We start from the raw sequence: 21,928 nt of genomic DNA, 5'->3' as shown, positions 1-21,928 counted from the left end.
GGAAGCTATGCAGGTTTTGCTGGCATTGGCCACCAGTGTGGTCACCTGGGGGGATGGTACTGGGGTGAAGCACAGGGCTGAGGTCCTCTGGGTCAGGACTCTGGCCGGAGTGGAAGTCAGACTTAGGGACAGGAGAGCAAAGCCATTCTCACAGCAAACAGCACAAGGCTGTTGCTCTGGATGGAGATAGCTCTGAATGCACATTCTTGCCTCATTAGAACATTCCTGAAAATCGAATATGTGTCAAGAGCCTTGCAGATACAATGGGGTTTCCCAGCAGCCCACGGACTCAATAACAATTCCACTCCAAGCATCATCCTCTGTGCGCATTTAAAATTTAGTCGTGCGCCACATAATGACGTTTTGGTCAACGGACTGCATCTGTGATGTTGGTCCCATGAGATTCTAGGGGAACTGAAAAATTCCTATCACCTAGTGATATCGTAGTCATCGGAATCTGTGGCAAGAGGCATTACGCAAGTGTTTGTAGCGATTTGGGTGTAAATTAACCTGCACTGCCAGTACTATCAAAAGTCTAGCACATGCAATTATGTACAACACATAGCACTTGATAATTATAAACAACTGTTACTGGTTTATGTATTTACCATACTTTTATTATAGTATACGCCTTCTACTTATTAAAAAGCAGTTAACTGTAGAACAGCCTCGGGCAGGTCCTTCAGGAGATGCTTCAGAAGAAGGCATTGTTCTCATAGGAGATGACAGCTCCATGAGTGTTGCTGCCCCTGAAGACCTTCTAGTGGGACAAGATGTGGAGGTGGAAGACAGTGATATTGATGATCCTGATGCTGTAAAGGCTGGGCGAGTGTGTGTGTGTCTGTCTTAGTTTTAACAAAAAGTTTTAAAAGTAGGGCCAGGCGTGGTGGCTCACGCCTGTAATCCCAGAACTTTGTGGGGCCGAGGTGGGTGGATCACTTGAGGCCAGGAGTTTGAGACCAGTCGGGCGAACATGGTGAAACCCCATCTCTACTAAAAGTGCAAAAATTAGCTGGATGTGGTGGCACACACCTGTAATTTCAGCTACTCTGGAGCCTGAGGCAGGAGAGTCGCTTGAACCCGGGAGGCGGAGATTGCAGTGAGCTGAGATGGTGCCACTCCAGCCTGGGTGACAGAGCAAGACTCTATCTCAAGAAAAAAAAACAACAACAAAAACAAATAAAAGTAGAAAAATTATTAAGCTCATAGAATAAGGATATCAAGAAAGAAGACATTTTTGATCAGTTGTACAATGTGTTTGTTTTAAGCTAAGTGTTATTACAAAAGAGTCAAAGAGTTTAAAAGGTTATAAAGTGAAAAAGTTATAGTAAGCTAAGGTTAACTTATTAATGAAGAAAGAAAAATATCGTTTATAAATCGAGTGTATCCTAAAAGGAGAGTGTCAAGTCTCCAGTAGTGCACGGCCACGTCCCAGGCCTTCACATTTGCTCACCGCTTACTCACTGACTCACCCAGAACAACTGCCAGTCCTGCAAGCCCCATGCATGGTGGGTGCCCGGTACAGTGCACCATTTTACATTTTTTATGCCATATTTCCCCCATGCCTTTTCTATGTTTAGATACACAAATTCTTTTTTTTTTTTTTTTGGGGGGGGATGGAGTTTTGCTCTTGTCGCCCAGGCTGGAGTGCAATGGCGAGATCTCAGCTCACTGCAACCTTCGCCTCCTGGGTTCAAGTCATTCTCCTGCCTCAGCCTCCCGAGTAGCTGGGATTACAGACACCCACCACCATCCCTGGCTGATTTTTGTATTTTTAGTAGATACGGGGTTTTACCGTGTTGGCCAGACTGGTCTCGAACTCCTGACCCTAGGTGATCCACCTGCCTCGGCCTCCCAAAGTGCTGGGATTACAGGCATGAGCCACCACGCCTGGCCAAGATACACAAATGCTTCACATTGTGTTACAATTACCTGCAGTATTTAGTGCAATAATGTGCTGTATAGCAAGCTTGTCCAACCCACGGGCTGCATGTGGCCCAGGACAGCTTTGAATGTGGCCCAACATAAATTTGTAAACTTTCTGAAAACATTATGAGATTTTTTTTGCAATTTTTTTTTTAAGCTCAACAGCTGTCATTAGTGTTAGTGTATTTTATGTGTGGCCCAAGACAATTCTTCCAAAGTGGCCCAGGGAATCCAAAAGATTGGACACCCGTGCTCACAGGTTTGTAGCCCAAGACCAGTAGGCTACACCACACATCCTAGTGTGTAGCACGCTGTGCCGTGTAGGTGTGTGTAAGTGCACTCTAGGATGTTAGCACAGTGACAGAATCGCCTGTTGTCACGTTTCTCAGAACGTATTCTGCGTTGTTTAACGACGCATGACTGTAAATCATTTTCACTTCCTATTTTGTCACATCTGTGTTTCTACCAATCTTGTAGACCTCAGAGAAGAATCTGACTGGCATTATCTCCAGCTTAGCGACCCCTGGCCAGACCTGGAGCTGTTCAAGAAGTTGCCCTTTGACTACATCATTCACGACCCGAAGTATGAAGATGCCAGCCTGATTTGTTCACACTATCAGAGTATAAAGAGTGAAGGTCAGACTTTGAATCTCTTGTTTCACCTTCCAGAGTGCCTGGGCACAGCCTCTTAAAGGGATGAGCTGGATTTTGTTAGGTATGAAATCAGGTGGTGATGAATTAACCTGCCATACCTAGTACAGAACTGAGGTCACCACCTCCCTGTATAAGGAAGGGAGGAATGCGAAACTTGTGAATTGAAGAGTGTTGCTCAGGAAGTGCTAAGTGACAATGACGACACCCTTGCTGATTTGTCACCATTGGAATATTCTGAAGGCTGTGGTTAATAGAGGATAAAAGATGTGTATGTTTATTAATTTGGAATTGTCAAAATGAGTACACGTGTTCACCTCTCCTCCCCCGGTGTCTTGATTTTTCCCTCCCCCTTAGGGATCACCAACATCCATGGTGTGCTGACGCTGCAGTGTACCGGGGCCATTGCAATTATAAACTTAGACTAGAGAAGTTTGGTAAATGTCGTGAGAAAGGAAATGACTGTATTAGTCCTTTTCACGCTGCTGATAAAGACATACCCGAGACTGGGTAATTTATAAAGAAAAAGAGGCTTAATTGACTCACAGTTCCACGTGGCTGGGGAGGCTTCACAATCGTGGTGGAAGGTGAAAGGCACATCTTACATAGCAGCAGCAAGAGAGAATGAGAGCCCAGCAAAAGGGGAAACCCCTTAGAAAACCATTGCATCTCGTGAGACTTACTCAGTACCATGAGAACAGTATTAGGGAAACTGCCCCCATGATTCAGTTATCTCCCATCAGGTCCCTCCCACAACATGTAAGAATTATGGGAGCTACAATTCAAGGTAGATTTGGGTGGGGACACAGACAAACCATATCAATGACCCACCAGTCTCCATTTCAAACCAACAACCTTATTGTCCTTGCTCTCAGAATAGATCCCTTGCGCTGAGGATCCTTCTCATAGGCCAGTCTCTAAAAAAGGCTGAGTGTTAAAATCTTAATCGGTGAGGTCATTTGAAAAACAAGCAGGGGCCGGGTGTGGTGGCTCACGCCTGTAATCTCAGCACTTTGGGAGGCTGAGGTGGGTGGATCACCTGAGGTCAGGAGTTCAAGACCAGCCTGGCTAACATGGCAAAACCCCGTCTCTACAAAAAATGCAAAAATTAGCCAGGTGTGGTGGCGTGCACCTGTAATCCCAGCTACTCAGGAGACTGAGGCAGGAGAATCACTTGAACCTGCGAGGCGGAGGTTGCAGTGAGCTGAGATTGTGCCACTGTACTCCAGCCTGAGCGACAGAGCAAGACCTTGTCTCCAAAAAACAAACAAAAACAGAAAAACAAGGGGCAGTTCATCTGCATTCAGAGCTGGCATGTTAAGTTGGCAATCAATTTAAATTGTTGTATAGCGGATCTTTACATAGGTGCTGATGAAATATTTTTAGTCTACAGTAAGACATGGTATGGACAGTGCCTTAATTAGTTTATTCCACTGACACTTTGTGGTCCTTCGTTGTCTCCTTTGACCAGCTGTCATGTCAGGGCCCAGGGAGGTGAGAGGCAGTCCTCCCCAACCAGACAGAATCCTGTTGTCTGGTAATTTTGAGCATTTTTGGTTTCTGTTTGAGCAGGCAGGGGATAATGTTTGCTTTGCTCCCTGCTGCTTTTTAATCCTGGGGAATTTGGTGCAGACAGAGGGATGTCCCGGAAGCCGGAGGACCTTTATGTGCGGCGTCAGACGGCACGGATGAGACTGTCCAAGTACGCAGCGTACAACACTTACCACCACTGTGAGCAGTGCCACCAGTACATGGGCTTCCATCCCCGCTACCAGGTAGGCCCCAGCAGCTCCCCACCAGGCATTTCACCTTGGCTCACATTGTCCGTTCCCCTGCTCTCTCACGCGTTCATTCCAGAGTGGGAGATAGAGTTCTGGAAGGCCTGGCTTCCTGGTCTGCTTGCATCCTCTGTTCCCTTCAACTGTCTGTGAAATGATTGCTGCAACTAGAGCACCACGGTTCTCCGGGGGTTGTGTGTTTATCAGTGGCCAAGTTACCCGACCATGGAGGTGGTCGTCATCTTTAGGTCCCAATGCTTTCAGAAGTTAGTCCAATGCAGCAGATGCTCACCAGGTGCTTATTCTGTACCAGGCACTGGGGGTGCAGAGCTGAATCAACTCTGTCCCCATCCTCTACGCTCAGTCTAGAAGGGAGATGTGCACATAAGCAAAACCTAACAATATGAAGCAGGCAAAAGGAGTACTATGGTTGAGGCACAGAAATCCATTGATAAGAGGAGGAATTTGCATTTATTGAGCACCTACTGCATGCCAGGCAATGTGCCTAGGCACTTTTTATATATCAGTCTCTCCCAACCTTTTATGCAATAGAAAATATTTATCCTGGACACATAGAAATGGATAAGGCTCCTGACCCAGGGCTCTGGCTGCCTCAGGCCCTGGTGGGTCACCTGAAGCCACATCTGCAAGCCACCCAAGGTGCGCTGGATGGGAGCTGTCCTGTCTAGTGTCCTATTTACTTCACACTAAAATTTCATTGTCCCTGTTTTATAAATGAGGATCCTGTTTGGGTTGGGAGTGGAAGAGAGAAGATTTGGAAGAATTAATAAGAATTTGCCAAGGCGCCAAGAATTAATAAGATGAAGGGAGAGGGACAGCATGTGTGGGAGAGGGGAGGTGGGGTTTCCGGGGCATGGGAAGTGATGTGGGTTGGGTGTTTCTGGAACCCAGACTTTGGGGTGGGTACACTCAGCCATGAAACTCGGAGGGCAGGCAGAGGCCAGACCACAAAATGCCTGGTGGGCACTGTGGGGAGGAACGAGGACTCTCTCAGCGGGAACTCCAAGTGGAGCCCAGTGTGGGCAGAGCTGTGTTTAGACTGGTCTCTTAGTCCCATAGAGGTGTATGGAGGGCCTGTGAGGCTGGTTATTTATAAACAGGGCAGAGGATTTATTTTACATTGAATATTTCTTTTCATTTCAGACCCGAGCAAGGGAGAGAGGGGTGGAGGGAGAGAGCCAGAGTTGGTGGGAGCTAGTCAGATGCCTGGCTGGGGAGCAGAGGCATGTAGGGTAGCTGATGTCCTGGGCTGCTTTCAGAAAGGCCTGAGGCAAGAGCACTGGCCTCTCTTTCCATCCCTTTTACAGAGGGAAACAGCCCCTGTCTGCCTGGCCTTGAGCTTGGCTGCCGGGGGCGCAGCACTCATTGTTTGAGTGTGCCATTGTACTGTAGATGAAAGAAAGAACATATGAGCAATTTTTTAAGGGTCAAAATAATCAGTAATCCCATTTGTTCCAGATAAACTCTCCTAACATTTTGTTTCTTGGAGATGTAGTTTTTCTTTCAAGGCAAACAAAAACATACGTGAAAACACGTCCTTGATTTTGAAATGTAGGGAACTGCAAGGGACTGAAGGGTGTCAGTCCCTACTCATCCTTGTCAGTGTCAGGAGTGGGTGGTGCCATCAGGACCTCAGGCTGCATCAACAGACACCAGAGTGCAGAGGAGGAGGAGAGGCAGCCGGCTGGGCTGCGCCTGGCCTGTGTTCTCAGGGGTGCGCAGGTCTGGGGGCCACAGTGGAAGAGGAGCATGCCTGGGACGGTGAGGGGGCTTGAAACCAGCTGGTGCAGGTGCAGAGGCCGCGTGGCCCCCTGGCTGCCCTCTCCATGTGGCCTGCGCCTGCTCGTTCTGTTTTCTCTTCCTTTGCCTCCCAAGGCTCCCTTGACCTTTTTTATGAAACTGCCTCAGTGTGTCCTCCTTAACTGCCTCCCCCAGTCAAAATCCCTTTCTCCCTCATCTCTGCTCCCAAAGAAAGAGCTCTGTGGGTCTAGAAGAGCCGTGGCAGAGATTAAAGCAGTGTGTGCTCGTCTGCCTCCTTCCCTGCAGACCCTGGGATGCATGCATAGCACATGCTAGGAGGGGATGTCAGTAGGAAGGGCCGTGGGTCGGTGGGGTCCTAAGAGGACGTTCAAGCTGAGGGCAAAGCTGCACTGGAGGTCACACCCAGAGCAGCACGTGCACAGATGTGGGGTGTGAGGCTCCTGGGAAGTGGAGGCTGGAGGAGGTGACTAAGGGCGCAGCCAGACTTGGTGACTTGGTGACAGAGCCCAAGGTCTCTGAATGTCAGTTTTCACATCTGTAAAATGGGGATGATGACAGTACTGCTTTGTAGGATTGTTAATCGCAGCACACAGGACAGAACGGTGCCCGGCGAGCCGTGTTATAGGAGTGTCCAAGCATATGTCGCTAGTGTTAATATGCGATTGCATGTAACTGTGATGGAGAAATACATTTATTAGAATTAAAAATGAGCTCTGTAGCATGAATGCTTGAGTTGGTGACCCAGAACAGGGCTCTGGTTCAAAGCCACGGGGACCAGAAAGCTTGATGCCTGCGTGGCACAGCTGGGTGAGGCCCCATGCGGACTGAGGATGGGAGCAGGCTCTCGTCGTGGGTGTGTGGCCTTGGGCGTGCTTGCCCTGTCAACAGACCTGGGTGTCTGCACTTTGCACTGGAGTCACCCCGTGGATTTCTTGTGCTGTAGGGAAGTGGTGACTGTGAGCTGCACATTGTCACAGCAGAGTGGGCCTGGGGTCTTCTGGGAAGCAGGCCGGACTCTGACGGCAAGCTCTGTCCTTTCCCCCACACCCCAGCTGTATGAGTCCACCCTGCACGCCTTTGCCTTCTCTTACTCCATGCTAGGAGAGGAGATCCAGCTGCACTTCATCATCCCCAAGTCCAAGGAGCACCACTTTGTCTTCAGCCAACCTGGAGGCCAGCTGGAGAGCATGCGACTGCCCCTCGTGACAGACAAGGTACTGGCTCAGAGACCTAGTGGGACAGATCCAAGTGGCTTCAACTGGGGACTGAGCTGGGGACTAGAGACAGAGCTTCCTGTGAGGGAGTGCAGACACCGATACAGGGACTGAACTTGGAGGAGGCTGGTGTCACACACGGGCTCTGGAGTCACTCCAATTTAAGCCTCAGCCTTGCTCTACCATTTACTAGTTTTGTTATTTGAACATGTCACTTAACATCTGCAAGCCTTGGTTTCCTCATTGTAACGTTGGACAGTAGCAACTTGCAAAAGCTTGTGGTGAGAACAGTTTGGAATAACTGATGAAAGGCCCTATCTTCTGTGCCCGGAAGATAGCAGGAGCTGGGTAGATGTTCATCCCCTCCCTGTCTTTTCTTGAATGCTCTGCCAGGTAACATTTTGTGTAGGCTTAGGTAGATAGGACAGCACAGTGAATCCCTAGGGCCCATTACCAACTCCAGCAATTGCTAACTCATGGCCAGCCTTGTTTCATCCGTCCCTCTCTCCTCTTCTGCCTTCCTGTTTTGTTTGGAAGTAAATCCCAGACCTCAAATCATGTCATCTATCTATACATATTTATACCTATAGATATAGATATTTCAGTGTGTCTCTCTAAAAGACACATTTCCTTTATCTTTTGAAGAGGTCGTTCTGAATGTTCCATTGTCTCTCACCATTCTTACAGAGATGCTCCTTGTAGAGCTTTTGGTTTGACAGTGCTCACCTGATCACCTCAGAGTCAGTTGGCTGCTCTTTAACCAGCCCCGCTCAAGGCAGGCCATGTGGAGAAGCTGCTTTTCCTTCTCCAGAGTGCTAGGCACCTGTGGAGTTGCCCCTGGCCTTTCAGACCTGGCAGCCTGTTATTAAGCAATGAAAATATTTGTAATGTACCCAAGAGGACTTCATTGTTAGGTACCTCCTACCCCACGGGCTGGGGTTGGGTGTTGCGGTGAAATTCCAGGGGTGAAATATGAGAGCTGGGGTTTCTCCACCACTCCACTCACCTTCCAGCCTTCCTGGCGGAGCTGGCCATGAGCACCAGCTGCATGCACAGTGTTGTGGCAGGTGCTCTGAGGAATTCAGAGGGAGCAGAAGGCCTAGCTCTGCCAGTTGAACTTATTGTTAAAGAAGGAGTTGAAGAAAACAGTTATTTACATAAAAGATATAACAACCCGAGTGGATAGCTAAGCTCTGTGGGGCAGTGATTGGGGGGTGTTGTGTGTTCATTTGCATGGAAAATTAAAGACATACAAGAATAATGTGTGCTCTGGGCACCATATTAGATTCTAATATGAGAGGGTAATGAATTTGGTTAATTGCTATATGCCAGTTAATTTCCGTTGCCTAACTATTCCCAAATAAGCATTAGCTTTGGGATCTGTGGGCTAGCAGTTTGGGCTTGGTTCAGCCGGATGATTTTCTGGGCTCCATTGTACTCACTGACTCGTGTCGATAGTGAGCCAGCAGGTTGTCTGCAGGCTGGCTGGTGGCCTCAGCTGGGCTGTTCAGCAATCCTCCATGTGGTCTCTCATCGTCCAGCAGGCTAGCCCGGGCTTGTGCATGGGAGAGTTCTGAGAGGGAGTGGAACATGTAAGTCCTCTTGAGGCTATGCCCAGGACTGGCACAAGGCCATTTTTCCTCCCTTTTACTGGTAAAAGCAAGTCACAAGGCTGAAAATTCCAGCAGTATGGGAATGGTCATCATTCTTTGACGGAAAATGCTGCAAAGTCACATATCAAGGGAATAATTGCAGCCACATTTACAAACACTCTACCTCATGATACCTGTACTTTGCAGAGCCATGAATATATAAAAAGTCCGACATTTACTCCAACCACCGGCCGTCATGAACATGGGCTCTTTAATCTGTACCATGCAATGGACGGTGCCAGCCATTTGCACGTGCTGGTTGTCAAGGAATACGAGATGGCAATTTATAAGAAATATTGGCCCAACCACATCATGCTGGTGCTCCCCAGTATCTTCAACAGCGCTGGAGTTGGTGAGTGTCCTTTAACATCATCTACTCAGTCAAACTCCTGTGAACGAACACTTGAGAGAGTATTCCAGAGACAAAAGTTAAACATGTGACATCAGGCCTTTTACTTTTGGACTTTTAAAGCTATTTTCATTTTGTTTGACTTTTTTATGCAGTCTTCCCCCGCTACCCGCACCCAGTGTTTGGTTATCCATTTAATCGATATTTTCTTTCTTTCTTTCTTTCTCTCTCTTTTTTTTTTTTTTTTTTTTTTTGAGATGGAGTCTCGTTCTGTCATCCAGGCTGGAGTGCAACGGCATGATCTCGACTCACTGCAGCCTTTGTCTTACGGGTTCAAGAGATTCTCCTGCCTCAGCTGCCCGAGTAGCTGGAGTTACAGGCACCAGCCATGACGCCTGGCTAATTTTTGCGTTTTTGTAGAGATGGGGTTTCACCATGTTGGCCAGGCTCGTCTTAAACTCCTGACCTCAGGTGACTGGCCTGCCTCGGCCCCCCAAACTGCTGGGATTATAGGCGTGAGCCACTGCGCCTGGCCAAATTGATATTTTCAATGGTTAGAGAAGAAAGCATAAGAAAGCAAATTTGTGTTCCACCTGGAGAGGAGTGTTTTCCTCTCTGTAGTCTTCTCTCCCTAGCCCATGGGCCGTGTTTTGTGACAGGTGATTCATGTCGGGAAGGTTGGAGCTGGCTTGTCTGTGCGGCCCCGACAGCAGGTCTGCCTGGGGTCTGTCTGCTGTGGATGTGGGTGCAGGTCAGCCCTGAGTCCAGTTGCTTTGCCCACTGCAGGTGCCGCTCATTTCCTCATCAAGGAGCTGTCCTACCATAACCTGGAGCTCGAGCGGAACCGGCAGGAGGAGCTGGGAATCAAGCCGCAGGACATCTGGCCTTTCATTGTGATCTCTGATGACTCCTGCGTGATGTGGAACGTGGTGGATGTCAACTCTGCTGGGGAGAGAAGCAGGTGAGGTAACCTGAGAGCACCACCTCCTGCCACCCTACGAATGATGACCGAGTGAGTGTGCCCTCTTTGTATGGGGAATGCGCCCACCCCTGGAAGACCGGAGGGCCTCTCATAGTAGAGGGGGTGGTTGTGGTTCCCAGAGTCCTGGGTGTGGTAAAAGTGAGCTCATGTGCCAAGCCTGGCTTGCTTTTAATTTTAAAAAATTGTTATTGGGCCGGGCGCGGTGGCTCTTGCCTGTAATCCCAGCACTTTGGGAGGCCGAGGCGGGCGGATCACGAGGTCAGGAGATCGAGACCATCCTGGCTAACACGGTGAAACCCTGTCTCTACTAAAAATACAAAAAAAATTAGCCGGGCGTGGTGGCGGGCGCCTGTAGTCCCAGCTACTTGGGAAGCTGAGGCAGAAGCATGGCGTGAACCCGGGAGGCGGAGCTTGTAGTAAGTGGAGATGGCGCCACTGCACTCCAGCCTGGGAGACAGAGTGAGACTCCGTCTCAAAAAAAAAAAAAAAAAAAAGAAAAAAATTGTTATTGAAGTATAATGCAGAAAATCACACTATCCATTTAGTATAACATATAGACAAAAAGGAAAGTATAATACATATACAGAACTTTTCCCAAGCTGAGCACATTCATTTAACCTACTCCGATATTAAGAAAGGGACATTGCTGCCCCCCCAGAAACTCCCTTCCTGCTGCCCCAGCCCCACCCCTCCTCACTAGCCTGACTGCTGACTCCTAGCTTTATTTTTATTTGCTGTGTGGCTTTAGGCAAATGGCTAAATCATGTTGGGTTCTAGTTTCCTCATCTGTGATTAATACCTATGCCATGGGGTTGTTGTCGGAATTGACTAAATTATGGTCTGCAAATGTGTTCAGCACATAGCAGAAATGAGCGCCCGTGGGAAGCGCCCAGCAGGGTGCCTGGCCCCGGGGGGACTGTGCGGGGCACCGGCCCGTCCAGATGTTCATGGCAGTCTGAGAGCCGGTGCCACACTGCCTGGTCCCAAGGACCTTGCTGCTGCTCGTGTGTCATCCTGGGGACTCACTCTCCCTCCTTGGAGCAGGGAGTTCTCCTGGTCGGAAAGGAACGTGTCTTTGAAGCACATCATGCAGCACATCGAGGCGGCCCCCAACATCATGCACTACGCCCTGCTGGGCCTGCGGAAGTGGTCCAGCAAGACCCGGGCCGGCGAGGTGCGAGAGCCCTTCTCCCGCTGCCACGTGCACAACTTCATCATCCTGAACGTGGACCTGACCCAGAACGTGCAGTACAACCAGAACCGGTGAGCTCCTGCACCTGGGGCAGAGGAGGCGGCAGCCCTGGGGGCGCAGAGTCCTGAGTGAGGGCAGCCTGGGGCTGCAGAGGCGTCCTGGCTGTGAGCACTGACCTGGCCTTGCTCTCCGTTGTCCCAGTTTTTTAGTGCTGAATAATTTTGAGTATTCGCAGATCATTCAGCTTCATTCACCAATTCTCATGATGCTTTATTGAGTGAGTTATATTGGACTGTGTGTTTTTCTTGCCTTTTTGGTTCATTCTCCCAATACATTGCTTTTTAGGAGCTTTAGCACCGAAGAAAATGATAATTTCCGTAGGTTTCTGTACATATCTAGTCACAGAAGTGCTCACATCTCCAGAGGATTCAATTGCTCAGTGTTCATGGAGTACCTCTCTACTGGGCAGTGGGCCACGGCCTGCGTCAGCCTCTCAAAGAGAGTGGGTTTTGGAGCCAGACTGACTGCGCCTCCAGGAACCGGGGTTCTGCTGCGTATTAGCTTTGCAGCGCAGGCAGGCCACTCACCTCCAAGCCCTATTCTTCTTAGCTGTAAAAAGCAGCTCATGTTTTTACCCTGGGAGGTTTTTTGTTGCTTTCTTTTTCACCGATGCGTGAGGTCGTGTTGGTAACGTTTCTCACGTGCACTTGGCCCTTGGCCTCTGGTCACCACGGGCAGTGCTTTTGTGGTTTAAGCATGAGGTACACACTGCCTTTCCTGTGCAGAGATGGCCCCGTCTGTCCTGTGGGTTTTCCTTGTCTGTGTTGCCTCATATTTCCCCTAGAGTAAGGAAGGTCTTGAGGCAAGAATGAAGCCCAGTCCACCTTCATAGCCCCCTACGATGGGGACCCACACTCTAGGTGCTGGGGGCAGTGACGGAGGGTGTGAGCTGTGCCCCATCAGACCCACCCCTCCTCTGGCCCTGAGTAGGTTCCTGTGTGACGATGTAGACTTCAACCTGCGGGTGCACAGCGCCGGCCTCCTGCTCTGCCGGTTCAACCGCTTCAGCGTGATGAAGAAGCAGATCGTGGTGGGCGGCCACAGGTCCTTCCACATCACATCCAAGGTGAGCTCCTCGCTGCTGGGCAGGCCTCTATGTCCACCGCCTGGGCCGCCCTGGCACGCACACTGAGGGTAGGAGCCATCGAGGGAGGCCATGTCTCTTTCAAGCGCATGGGGCAGGGCCCTACTGGGTGGGGTCAGTAAAGGTTTTTAATCGGCATTGAGCCCTGGGAAATGACAGGGTCCATGGGGTCTCTCTTCTACCTCTGACATTAACCAGTATCCTGCAAGCTTCCTCTGGGTGCAAGGCTACAACCAAGCCTTCCTGTGTGTTCTCACCTGCCCCAGCTGGGTGAGGTCTCAGGCCACGCTCTTCCTTGGGCCCCCGGGATGGTGCCTGGTTGCATAACTATTTGAATGGCTCTGCAGGCTGGCCACATAGTCATACTGTGTGTCCACTGGGCAGCCTTGGGGTGGGGAGAGACCTGGTATGATTATGTGTGTTCCAGCTGAGCAGGCCTGGGGAATTAAGACGTAAAATCACAGCAAGTCTTGATAGCTCTGTGTCTTCCAGGAAGCAATGCAGCAGGTGTGTCTCTGCCCAAAGTTCTCCCCAGTCCCGTGGGCCAGAGCCCCTTTCTCTGTCACTTCTGTCTGTCTTGATCCTGCCCTAATGCCACCAGCTGCCTTTCCCAGCCTCTATTCCTGCTTGTCTCTGTAAACTCCTGATGGAGTTAGCCACGCTGAGGTTGGCTGGGTCTGAATTGGGACACCAGCTCCATCTCCACTGACCCCCCGAGTCAGGGATTGCCCCTTTTCCGGGAGTTGGGGGCCTCTCCTCGTTGCTCTTGCAAAGTAACAAGACCTTTAAATAAAGGCCCCCACTTACAGCATCATTGAGATCTTACGATTGTGTGAGGTTTGTTGTTTAATCAGGGAGAACAGACACCTTTACCAGGTCTCCACCAAAGGGCCAGATGTGGCTTTAAAACGAACTTTTCTTTTATGTCCTTCAGTGTCATTTTTAAACTCTTAGGTATTTTATCTTTATTATTGGAACATAATCTTAATTTTCTATTATGTTTGATTGCATATTGGTTATGCATAAGAAAGCTAGTCATGTCTTATAATCTTTCATGTGAGTGAAATCACTGCATTGTTTTCATTTATTCACTAAATATTTAGTGAGCAGCCAATCCCCATGCTCAGGAGTACACAGCCCAGCAGCTGGGGCAGATGTTAGACACATGGCTAGTTAAGGACCATCGGGAGAAGCACCACAAAGGTGAAGTGTGTGTCGCGGGGAGACCTGAGTCTGTGGGAGTCCCCGGGGAAGTGATGGTAAAGCAGACATGGAGGAAGAGAGTGAGCCACGTGCCCAGGCAGGGGCAAGGGCAGGGGTAAGGGCATGGGCAGGGGCACGGGCATGGGCAGGGGCAGGGGCAGAGGCAGGGACATGGGCAGAGGCAGGGGCAGAGGCAAGGACAGAGGGAGGGGCAGGGACAGAGGCAGGGACATAGGTAGAGGCAGGGGCAGGGACAGAGGCAGGGACATAGGTAGAGGCAGAGGCAGAGGCAGGGGCAGAGGCAGGGGCAGGGACAGAGGCAGGGGTATGGGCAGGGGCAGGGACAGAGGCAGGGGCAGAGGCAGGGACAGAGGCAGGGGCAGGGACAGGGGCAGGGGCATGGGCAGAGGTAGGGACAGAGGCAGGGGCAGGGACAGAGGGAGGGGCAGGGGCAGGGGCAGAGGCAGGGGCAGGGGCAGGGGCAGAGGCAGGGGCAGAGGCAGGGGCGGGGCAGAGGCAGGGGCAGGGGCAGAGGCAGGGACATGGGCAGAGGCACGGGCAGGGGCATGGACAGGGACTTGGGCAGGGGCAGAGGCAGGGGCAGGGACAGAGGCAGGGGCACGGGCAAGAGCAGGGGCAGGGGCAGAGGCAGGGACAGAGGCAGGGGCAGGGACATAAGCAGGGACAGAGGCAAGGGCAGAGGCAGGGACAGAGGCAGGGGCAGAGGCAGAGGCAGGGACAGAGGCAGGGGCAGAGGCAGGGGCAGGGACATGGGCAGGGACAGAGGCAGAGGCAGGGACATGGGCAGGGACAGAGGCAGGGGCAGGGACATGGGCAGGGACAGAGGCAGAGGCAGGGACATGGGCAGGGACAGAGGCAGGGGCAGGGACATGGGCAGGGACAGAGGCAGGCGCAGGGACATGGGCAGGGACAGAGGCAGGGGCAGGGACATGGGCAGGGACAGAGGCAGGGGCACGGGCAGGGGCACGGGCAGGGGCAGGGGCAGGGGCACGGGCAGAGGCAGGGGCAGGGACAGAGGCAGGCGCAGGGACATGGGCATGGGCAGGGACAGAGGCAGGGTCAGGGACATGGGCAGGGGCAGGGACATGGGCAGGGACAGGGGCAGGGACATGGGCAGGGACAGAGGCAGGGGCAGAGGCAGGGGCAGGGACATGGGCAGGGGCAGAGGCAGGGGCACGGGCAGGGACAGAGGCAGGGGCAGGGACATGGGCAGGGACAGAGGCAGGAGCATGGGCAGGGGCAGGGACAGGATGCCTTCAGTGGGTGAAGGTGCAGAAGGGTAGGAGCGAGGAGGTCGGTATGGAGGAAGGGGAGGAGGGTGGCGGAGAGGAGCTGAGGAAGTAGGCAGGCCTTCCCAGCTATGGGAAAGTTCCAGACTTTTCTCTAGGACTCACGGGAGGGAAGCAGCGAGAGTCTGATTTACGTAGATGTAAACGTGTTGGTGATGGAGCAAGAGCCTGGGGCTGGGATGCTGACTGTGGGTGGGAAGAGCCCCGGGGCTGGGCGGGACGGGGACAGGACCTTTGGTGGGGAGCTGGCCACTCCCAGAGGCTTGCATCCCCCAGACCCACGGGTTCTCTTGTTTTCTCTAGACCAGAAAGCTGGTTTCCTGCATGGAATGATCAGTGTCTATAATTCTTACTGATTAGGGTGGTTCGTTTTGACATGTCTGTTTCATGTTTCCTTTGAGTAAAACCTAATCTTTCTCAACAGAGAAGTTTATTCTTGAAGTATGTGTTCTCAGTTCATTCCCCTGAGCGACACAAGCTCCCATGCCTGGTCCACCCGTGCAGCCCAGAAGCCATGGGAAGGTCCTCGCCCCTCAGGGCAGTAGTGGCCTGACACCCCCCTTCCTGTGCAGGTGTCTGATAACTCTGCCGCGGTCGTGCCGGCCCAGTACATCTGTGCCCCGGACAGCAAGCACACGTTCCTCGCAGCGCCCGCCCAGCTCCTGCTGGAGAAGTTCCTGCAGCACCACAGCCACCTCTTCTTCCCGCTGTCCCTGAAGAACCGTGACCACCCAGTGCTGTCTGTCGACTGTTACCTGAACCTGGGATCTCAGGTGACTTTCAGAGGGGGTGCTGTCGAATCCCTAATTCAGAGAAATCTCTAGAACCGATGGGCTGGAATCTGGGACTCTGAATCCTAAGTCCTCAACTCCTTCGTCTCGGGGTTGACCCCACTTTGTAGGTTTTGCCATTCAGCTGAGAGAGCTGAGATGCTTTGCCTGGAAATAAGACGATAGGAAGCCAGCCCAATTCTGATGCCCAAACTTTTGTTTGTTTGTTTGTTGTTTGTTTGTTTTTGAGATGGAGTTTCACTTTTGTCGCCCAGGCTGGAGTGCAATGGCACGATCTCAGCTCACTGCAGTCTCCGCCTCCCGGGTTCAAGTGATTCTCCTGCCTCAGCCTCCCAAGTAGCTGGGATATCAGGCACATGCCACCACGCCTGGCTAATTTTTGTATTTTTAGTAGAGACAGGGTTTCACTATGTTGTCCAGGCTGGTCTCCAACTCCTGACCTCAGGGGATCCACCCGCCTCGGCCTCCCAAAATGCTGGGATTACAAGAGTGAGCCACCGCACTCGGCCTAAATATTCTGATTCTCAGATGAACTCATGACTAGATAAATCTGGATAAAACTTCCAGAATTTATTTTTCAGATACAGATTTGGAAATAACATGAAAATATTGTCTCTGGCCCCCGCAAAAATCTTGAGCTGGACCAAGCAGTTGGTATTTACTAGGTGCAAACCTGTAGTATAATGTTACTGAGCATTTCATAGAAAACGGTGCCCTCTCTTGGATTTCTTCTTTTTCAGATTTCTGTTTGCTATGTGAGCTCCAGGCCCCACTCTTTAAACATCAGCTGCTCGGACTTGCTGTTCAGTGGGCTGCTGCTGTACCTCTGTGACTCTTTTGTGGGAGCTAGCTTTTTGAAAAAGTTTCATTTTCTGAAAGGTAACTTTTGTACTCTTAACTCTGCACCTTGTCTTCAATGGCTATAGTCACCGGGTACCCTGAGGAGGGGACCTTTGGTCCTAGTCCTTATTTGCCCATGGGTAAACTGAGGATCAGAGAGGGAAGTGGCTGCCTCAGCCACCCAGGGAAGTGCAAGAGAGCTGGGATTTGATCCCCGGGGGCTCTCTTTCCCCTATACCTGTTTGGGTAGAGGCAAGACACATCCCCCTTTCTTTTAGATGAATTGCAGACATTTTTTAGCCTTTGTGTTTCTTTTCTTTCTTTCTTTCTGGTTTTTGAGATGGAGTCTCGCTCTGTCACCTTGGCTGGAGTGCAGTGGCACGATCTTAGCTCACTGCAACTTCTGCCTCCTGGGTTCAAGTGATTCTCGTGCCTCAGCCTCCCGAGTATCTGGGATTACAGGTGCCCGCCACCACACCCAGCTAATTTTTTATTTTTAGTAGAGACAGCGTTTCGCCATGTTGGCCAGGCTGGTCTCGAACTCCTGACCTCAGGTGATCCACCTGCCTCGGCCTCCCAAAGTGTTGGGATTACCGGCATGAGCCACCGCACCAGCCATGCGTGTTATTTTCCAACCCAAATCCTTCACATCGGTGTCCCAGTCGTTGCTGACACTCTTCCTCCTGGTAGACGAGTCTTTCTCCTCGTCCTGGGAGGTGCCACACCACCTTGGCTTTTACGCCAGTCTTCCTCCTGTCTGCACCAGCTTGGTTGAGAATGACAAGCACTTGTTCTGCATGACTTGAAAACACGATTTCCAGTCTGCATTTCCAGTCCTGCTCAGATCCCTAGCTGACCTTCGCTTTCCTTGGTGGCCCTTGGCTCTGACCTTCCCCTCTAGCAGGCACTGAATGAGCACCAGCAGCATCTAAGGCCTTGGGAAAGATCAAGAGGTTTCTACAGCAGTCTCTGCCTTGGGAAACATTTCATCTAAAGGGAGGACTGGACACAAAGGTGGGGAGGGAGCAGAGAGGGAAAGTGTGGAGGAGACCGGGTTGAGGTGTCGCCAGGTGCTGGGAGTTGAGAGGAAGGGGAATTCCTGTGGCTGGCACGTGGGACAGTGGGGGCTGCCCCAGGCCTGGATGGGTGGCAGAAGAGGGGGATGAAGCTGTAAGGTGGGGTAGGTAGGGTGGGGTATGTGAGCTACCGGCTGGGGCTGAGGATGCTTAGTTTGCGATTCCACCAGCCTCTCTCCTTCCTCTCCGCACCTCGGTTCAGTCCCTGCTCAGCTTTCCTTCTGCCTCCGTGTTTTCTCCCCCGCACACCTGCCACATCCCAACCACACTCCTGTCTCGCTAAGATTGTACATCATCCCGAAAGAAGCAAGAGGCCGACTTGGATGCCGCCTCTGCCCTTCCCAACAGCTCCCTGTCTTGTCATTGCAAGTAGAATCTGGGTAGCCGCTTTCCTCTGGATAAAGTCACCCTTTCCCTTCCCACACCTCTGCCGTTGTCCACGCAGGTGCGACGTTGTGTGTCATCTGTCAGGACCGGAGCTCACTGCGCCAGACGGTCGTCCGCCTGGAGCTCGAGGACGAGTGGCAGTTCCGGCTGCGCGATGAGTTCCAGACCGCCAATGCCAGGGAAGACCGGCCGCTCTTTTTTCTGACGGGACGACACATCTGAGGAAGACAGCGGCGAGTTTTCTGGAAGAGATGAGTGCTCAGAGCCCTCATGCTGTTGAGGCTAAAGGGAGGCCTGGAACTGTGGGGCGTTTGACTGGAATGGACCCCAGGGACCGTCCAGGTACAGCTCCTCCTAGTACACATGGGCCCCCGAGGCCGTGGTCCTGGAAGCCAGGAAGACTCCGCAGTGGGTGAGAATGAAAACTTGAGACTCCCAAGTTCTGGGCCAGCCCATTGCTCTGGGCTGTTTTAAAGCCTATTTCACGAGGAGCAAAGATTTACTTCCTGTCCTGCCATTCGTGTGCTTCCATGGACAAACCTGATTTTTTTCTCTTAGTTCTAAAGAATCTTGGGTTATTTTGTAGCGGTGCCAGTATTTCAGTAGATGGGATTTCAGCCAAGTAGGTTCCCCTGTAACCTCCTACAAAGCAATATTCCAAAGGAACATTTTAACTGTAAAGGCTGGAGACAAGAAGAAATAAGTAGATCGTTTTAATAACAATTATTTAATTGCCTATAAGTTTGCTGTTTCAGAGGCTAGCCCAAAGGCATCAAATTTAATAAAGTTAAACAAATTGATTTACTTCAGAGCAAACATGATCCTATTAAAATAATATAGGGTAAATACCCTACCTCTTAGAAAGGGCAAAAATGCAAAGAAGCTTTCTTTAAAACTAAAAGGGTTTTTTTGGGGGGGAGTTGGAGGGGAGGAAATAAGGCTAACAGAGGTTGACCTAAAATTAGCCTTACAAAGGAGAAAGGACCACATTGCTTACTTGAAACAAACAATGAAAACAACCAAAGTGATATATAAAATAGTTGATGAGAACTAGACTTATGACTGTAGTTTACTAGAGTTTAGTTTTCGGTTCCTGAAGTAGCTCATTTTCTCTTACTAATGTTTGGTTCCTCAGGGAAGCATCTCACTTGACTAGAGAGGAGGTAGGAACAGAAGAGAGAAGGAGGCAGGGAGATGTATTTCTTAGGGCTCACCCCTTCACAGACTGACTGAATGGTTTTGTTTTGTTTTGTTTTGTTTTTGAGATGGACTCTAGCTCTGTCACCCAGGCTGGAGTGCAGTGGTGCGATCTCGGCTCACTGCAAGCTCCGCCTCCCGGGTTCTCACCATTCTCCTGCCTCAGCCTTCCGAGTGGCTGGGACTACAGGCGCCCACCACCACGCCCAGCTAATTTTTTGTATTTTTTAGTAGAGACGGGGTTTCACCATGTTAGCCAGGATGGTCTCGATCTCCTGACCTCGTGATCCGCCCGCCTTGGCCTCCCAAAATGCTGGGATTACAGGCGTGAGCCACCGTGCCTGCCCCAGAATGGTTTTTAAAGCCACAGTTGAGAGGCCACCCATTGCCCGGCACTGGACAGTGATCATCTTGTTCATCTTGTTCAGTCCTTTCTTGTGTGATTGGAATTATTCATCCCCTTTGAAAGATGAGAAGGTTGAGATGCAAAGAGTCTACCTTTCCAAGTTCTCACTGCTGGAAAGAGCTGGAAGCACAGTTCAAAGTTCTGGCTTCTGGACTCTGCAGTCCAGGTCTCCCTTCTCCCACTCGCCTACCCTCAATGCCACACTGTTTTTGAAGTGGCACATAACTTGAAGTTTAAAGGCAGTTCAATTTAATCATCAGAATGCATTCTTTTTTTTTTTTCTGAGACGGAGTTTCACTCTTGCTGCCCAGGCTGGAGTGCAATGGTGCAATGATCTCGGCTCACTGCAACCTCTGCCTCCTGGGTTCAAGTGATTCTCCAGCCTCAGCCTCCCGAGTAGCTGGGATTATGGGCGCCCACCACCATGCCCAGCTAATTTTTGTATATTTTTTTTAGTAGAGATGGGGTTTCGCCAGGTTGGCCAGGCTGGTCTTGTGAACTCCTGGCCTCAGGTGATCTGCCCACCTCATCCTCCAAAAGTGCTGGGATTACAGGCATGAGCCACTGCGCCTGGCCTCAGAATGCATTCTTACACATCTATCCTAGACATTTATAAGCACTCTAATGGATAACAATCCAAGAATAAATGATTGTAAAAGATGATGCCGAAGAGTCGATGTCAATCTTTTTTTCCTAAGAAAAAAAGTCCGCGAGTATTAAATATTTAGATCAATGTTTATAAAATGATTACTTTGTATATCTCATTATTCCTATTTTGGAATAAAAACTGACCTTCTTTAATCATATACTTGTCTTTTGTAAATAGCAGCTTTTGTGTCATTCTCCCCACTTTATTAGTTAATTTAAATTGGAAAAAACCCTCAAACTAATATTCTTGTCTGTTCCAGTCTTATAAATAAAACTTATAATGCATGTATTGTTTTGTTGGTGAGTATTCATAGCACTGTTTCGAGATAAGGTAGTGTGGCTAGTCATCTCTGGGGACTAGCGCTTAAAATGGATAGTTTTGGAAAAGAAATAAGAATAAAACCGTAAAAGTGGAATATATTAACATGTTGCAGAATTCCTGAGGATAAAAAGGCAGACTGCATTGGACGTGCAGGAGAACAAATATGGAGGAAACCAGCTCAGAATGTGCAGAGAAGCCTGCCACCAAGGGAAGAAAGTCTGGGGGGACTCTGAGCTTCACAGTGGCTGCAAAGGGCGGAAGGGACCTGGGGCATTTGTCTGGATGATCACCAGGGGGAGCGGTTTGGAGCAGCCAGCCTGGTTGATTCCCTGCAGCGCTTCCCGCCACGCTTCCAATACTCTACTGACCTGGGCTAAGCATGCGGCCATGGCTAAGGCCAGTGGCCCCCTTGCTCACTGCCCATCAGCTCCCTGGACCCTGCCAGGCAAGTGCCCACTCAGGCCTGCTGCCTCTCATGCCAGGAGTGCTCATCCCTTGGACTCTCCCACACTCTGATGTTCTCTTGCTACTCGTAAGTCACCTTCCCAATGAGGCCATCCCATATTGGGGAACTACTAACATAGAATATATTTTTGCTAATTTTGTCTCCTTCTGTGAAGGTAGGAATTCTGTAAGAAACATTCAGTGCTGCATGCCCAGAGCTTTGAATTTGCCCAGCTCCTGGTATGTGCTCATTCATTGCCCACTCAGTGAATGAATGAATCTCTCATACCCGCAATGATCTCAACATGGGAGCAGGGGTGGGAGTGATCAGTGATGGAGAAACTAAGAAAATAGTGAAGTCGCGCTGAAATATTTTATTTAGGGGGTCAGCACTGATTAATATGCTGGTAGAAAATGAACATTTAAATATGCATGTTAAGCATTTCGGATGACCACTGGGAGAAAAGAAAGGATGTCCAACATCTAAAACATTAAAGGGAAGACAGCAAACACCAAATCAATGAAATCCAACATAAGGAAAGAACAGTTGGGGATGGGGAGAACAACAGGAAATCTTGGCAAATAAGAAACAAAATTAGATGGCACATGTGTGTGTCCATTTGTGTGTTACTAT

At 50.4% G+C, this 21,928-nt stretch overlaps 1 protein-coding gene across 9 annotated transcripts in view; it reads left to right on the top strand.

Annotated features, from left to right (window-relative positions):
• The window catches only part of GREB1 (growth regulating estrogen receptor binding 1), a 161,389-nt gene extending 140,705 nt beyond the window's left edge, over positions 1 to 20,684 (top strand). For 8 of the 9 annotated variants that reach the window (XM_055377502.2, XM_055377499.2, XM_063696059.1 and 5 more), the window contains 10 exons: positions 2,404 to 2,562; positions 4,210 to 4,352; positions 7,190 to 7,351; positions 9,151 to 9,355; positions 10,139 to 10,313; positions 11,379 to 11,597; positions 12,517 to 12,652; positions 15,756 to 15,956; positions 16,715 to 16,853; positions 18,336 to 20,684. In XM_055377502.2, the coding sequence (XP_055233477.2) occupies positions 2,404 to 2,562; positions 4,210 to 4,352; positions 7,190 to 7,351; positions 9,151 to 9,355; positions 10,139 to 10,313; positions 11,379 to 11,597; positions 12,517 to 12,652; positions 15,756 to 15,956; positions 16,715 to 16,853; positions 18,336 to 18,499 (1,703 nt within the window). In that variant the 3' untranslated portion in view covers positions 18,500 to 20,684. Of the gene's footprint in view, positions 1 to 2,403; positions 2,563 to 4,209; positions 4,353 to 7,189; positions 7,352 to 9,150; positions 9,356 to 10,138; positions 10,314 to 11,378; positions 11,598 to 12,516; positions 12,653 to 15,755; positions 15,957 to 16,714; positions 16,854 to 18,335 lie in introns of those variants that run through there. The other variant, XM_055377505.2, reaches the window with a different exon arrangement.
• The last annotated feature ends 1,244 nt before the right edge of the window (positions 20,685 to 21,928 follow it).

The sequence above is a fragment of the Gorilla gorilla genome, chromosome 12 (genome assembly GCF_029281585.2).
Source record: "Gorilla gorilla gorilla isolate KB3781 chromosome 12, NHGRI_mGorGor1-v2.1_pri, whole genome shotgun sequence".
NCBI classification, from domain to species: Eukaryota; Metazoa; Chordata; class Mammalia; order Primates; family Hominidae; genus Gorilla; species Gorilla gorilla.
The sequence above is the reverse complement of the archived record's forward strand: the minus strand, read 5'-3'. Positions and strand labels throughout refer to the sequence as shown.